Source organism: Pundamilia nyererei, unplaced genomic scaffold, assembly GCF_000239375.1.
Source record: "Pundamilia nyererei isolate P.nyererei 1_Seehausen unplaced genomic scaffold, PunNye1.0 scaffold00212, whole genome shotgun sequence".
Taxonomy (NCBI): Eukaryota; Metazoa; Chordata; class Actinopteri; order Cichliformes; family Cichlidae; genus Pundamilia; species Pundamilia nyererei.
Window position 1 is genome coordinate 630,673 of NW_005187613.1, and position 3,591 is coordinate 634,263.

Consider the following 3,591-nt stretch of genomic DNA (forward strand, 5'->3'; position numbering starts at 1 on the left):
AGAAAAATACTCAAGAAAAGTACAGAAATCTGAAAATTCTATTCAAATACAGCAACAAAATATTTGTACTTTGTAACTTCCCACCTCTGCTTAGTTACCTTTAAAAATGGCTGGTTTACCCCACCCCCACCCCACACACACACACACACCAGCTTTAATGCTACAGGTGATCTGTGATCTGATTCTAAGCTTTATGCTAAACAGGTGTGAGGGTGTTTAATACTGTGTTATAGCAGTATCAGTTATTCAGAAATAATAACCACAATCAACACAACATCATTTATCTGTTGTTTCTCACCCTTTTGCTACCTCCAAACTTAAACATAGCCTCATGAGCCTGTGGTTGTGTAATTGAATAGCACAGCAAAAAGTACTTGTGTGAATGTACGAGTTGTGTAAAGCACTTTGAGTTCTCAGATCAAGTAGAAAAGTGCTTTATAAGTCTTCATTATGACCCTGCCTCTTTGATTTCACTGTACGTGTGTTTGTATTTGGAAGAAAGAGGAACCTGTAGCCCAGCGGTCCCCGACCCCCCGGCCACGGGCCGGTACCGGTCTGCTAGTCGTTTGGTACCAGGCTGTGAGAGTCGAGGCTCGGGTGTGAAATTTATCGTTTTCAGGGTTTTAATCGTTAACTCGGTTCCCCCGGGTCTTTTCCCGTGTTGTAGTTTGTGCATCTTATTTTGAAAGACATTTTTACATGTTACCATAGCGACCACAGAGCATTAAGGGGCAGAGAGGAGGATGTTACTCTCAGTGTTGCTGGTGCATTTCTAGAGGACGCTGCTAATAAAGTTACACAGTGAATTCACGTTTATCATTATATTTACAAAAGACCAGTTTCTGTCTCGGCCGTATCGTTTTATTTTGGTGCGATCGTGCGCCACGCCTTAAAGGCCGTGAAAATATCTTCTGACATTAAACTGTCCGTGACACAAAGGCACCGCTGCTGTAGCTGATGCCATCCTGGTGCCATTGACCTCTTTCAGGACTTGCTTGGCTGAATATTATAACACTATGTGCTGGCTCTATATTTCCTGAGGTGGCTACTGTCACCACATATTGGGGCAACTGACCATTTAAGATTTTGCGTTTAGCTTTCTCATTAAAATGTAGCCACTTTTGAATATTCAGTCGTGCCAATCAGAGCAGAGAAAGTAACCACTACAAGTTTTGTCGTTGCTGTGAGGACTTTGAAAACATACAAACTTTTACTGATGTATTAATGCATAAACATGCTCCTGTCATACTTGGACATTTAAGAGTGTGGGTATGTTTATGTCTTGTGTAGAGGTTGTGGAGGTAGGGAACAGTTTACTGCTAGAACAGTAAGTTAATAAAACGTAAACAGAAATGGAAAAGAGTAATGATTAAGCACGCCAAGGCCTTCATTTTGACTGCAAGGCAGCCAACGTGGACGGACCGTCTGCTCCTCTCTCTGTGCCTTGCTGTTTATTTTGTAATTTGTTTAGACTCAAGTCTAGAAAGTTGTAGGGATGATGTTGTTTTTGGTAAGAAATCTGACGGGACTGTGAAGGAGAAAGAATCATGATAACAGACAAAAACATTATATCCCTCAGGACAACATGATCATCGAACCCACCAACTGCACTACAGCTACGTTTGTGTGGCTGTGATGATGCACACGAGAATAACACCTGGATCCAGGAAACTCAGCACAGTCACTGACATATACAAAAACCAGCCAATGGAAACAAAGAAGACAGAGCCAGTTCACAGACATCAAGGCAGTAAGTGAGTGAGAAGGGTTTGGCAGAACAAGACACAGACAAAAAGCGGTTCTCACATGCTCTCATTGGGTGAGATACTGTCAGTGAGATAAGAGCCATTACGATTCTCCATTTCTGCTAACCTGCAGAGGGGGAAGAAACAGAACAGTCAGTCCCCAAACCAAATGGTTGAACAATTAGCAGATGAGAAGGACACACAATGCTAAACCTTTCATGTCACTGAGAGTTTTCAGAGTACTCAAGAACATTTAGTTCGACAGGGAAAAACTCATTTTACTGGGAAACTGGTTTAAAATATAAAATATCATTGTTTTTCCCCAGTGTTTGCCATATGTTGTCATTATTTTGTCCTTTGCAGATGAATGTTAGACGCTGCAGGGAATTAATGGCAGAGCCCAGCAGATTTCAGCATATCACATGGGAAAAGCTCCAGCCATGCCAAGCTAAGCATTTACCGCAAGGACCTTCTGTTTCCAACGTACAGACAACTTCATACAAAAGTATTAACAGAAATGTTCAGAATGAACAACAACATATTCCTAAGGATAGTGCTGCCTTAAAGACTTCCACCCAAGCTCATTGCAGAGAAATAAAAGCCAAACGTCCCAAAGAAAGACCCTCCTCTGGCATAGTAACCATGTTACGTGTGACATGTGATGAACGTTTTGATCATCTGGGACTGGACACGAGTAGAAGTCATTTCTTCAAACTTCCATTAATAGATTAAATAGACACATTTGTAACATTGACACTGACATTCCATTCTTCCCCCTCCTCTCCTCTACGGACGGACTGTGACAGACTGACGACTAAGGCTGGTGTTGTTACAATTAACAGATAACCTCATGGCTTGGGAACCATCAGCTCACTAAAGGCTTAACCATGTTATTTCTGCACCCTACCACCAGCTTTAATCAGCTGCTGGATGTTTTCTGTGCCGATCTGGGCCTAACAGGCTGAAAGCGCTGGGCTGAAGGGTTTGTTTGCGTTAGCCTAAAGCAACAGTGAGACGTGTCAGAACCCTGGCAGAGATCAAATACTTAGCCTTGGCTTAACGTTTGGCTCACACCAGAGGAAAGCCAACAGCTCCCAACTGACTAAAATGCAACTGACCAGCTGCCTGATTGAGTCATTGTTTAATTTAACTTCTTCTAGTCCCTCAGCAGTGGGTTAGTGGGAGCAGTTACCTGCAAACTAAATTAACATGTAAGCAATAAGTTCTAACCGACTATATTAATGGCCTTTGCCCAGAGTCCAGTACTGGAGAGTATTACATGGATATAATGTTAGTTTATGGAGATGTAGATTTAGTTTGTACTTCAGTCAGATTCAGTCTTGATCGTGAGCTTAGTTAGACCATGACTAACTGAAAACAACTTGAGCATACTTGGCATTAAAAGCACAAAGACTCCGGGCTGTAAGGACTGTTCGCAGTGACCCATGACCTGAACTTAAATACAAAGTCATTATTGTATGAAACTGACACGTCTTTGAAAAGGAGACGTGTTTGATGACTACATCAGGGAAAAGTCATCACTCTTCAGGTCCAGGTCGATGAGAAGGTGACACATTTAGGACCTAAAGAAGGCAGCAGGTTCCACTGAGCATCTGCTCGTGGGACGTGCAGAATGTATGTGGAGCCAACAGGTATGTGAAGGTACCTTACATCAGAAAGAGAGCTCCAGCAATCCCACAATCCAGTGAGGACAGGAAAAACTGTCCTCTGTGACTAAATGTCTGCATGAGCACAGTGGGGGAGGGGCACAGAAAATGCTTTGCTTTAGCATTTTTCCCCAAAATAATAATTTCAAGTCACATGAGTCAAAATGACTGTTCTGCAG

General features: G+C 42.4%; 1 protein-coding gene across 1 annotated transcript in view; it reads right to left on the reverse strand.

Moving 5' to 3' along the window:
• Nucleotides 1-3,591, reverse strand: part of LOC102204060 (dystrophin-like) — a 289,784-nt gene that overhangs the window by 10,646 nt on the left and 275,547 nt on the right. Inside the window, exon 68 of the mRNA XM_013914638.1 lies at nucleotides 1,807-1,872. Coding sequence (XP_013770092.1) covers nucleotides 1,807-1,872 — 66 coding nt within the window. The remainder of the gene's footprint in view (nucleotides 1-1,806; nucleotides 1,873-3,591) is intronic.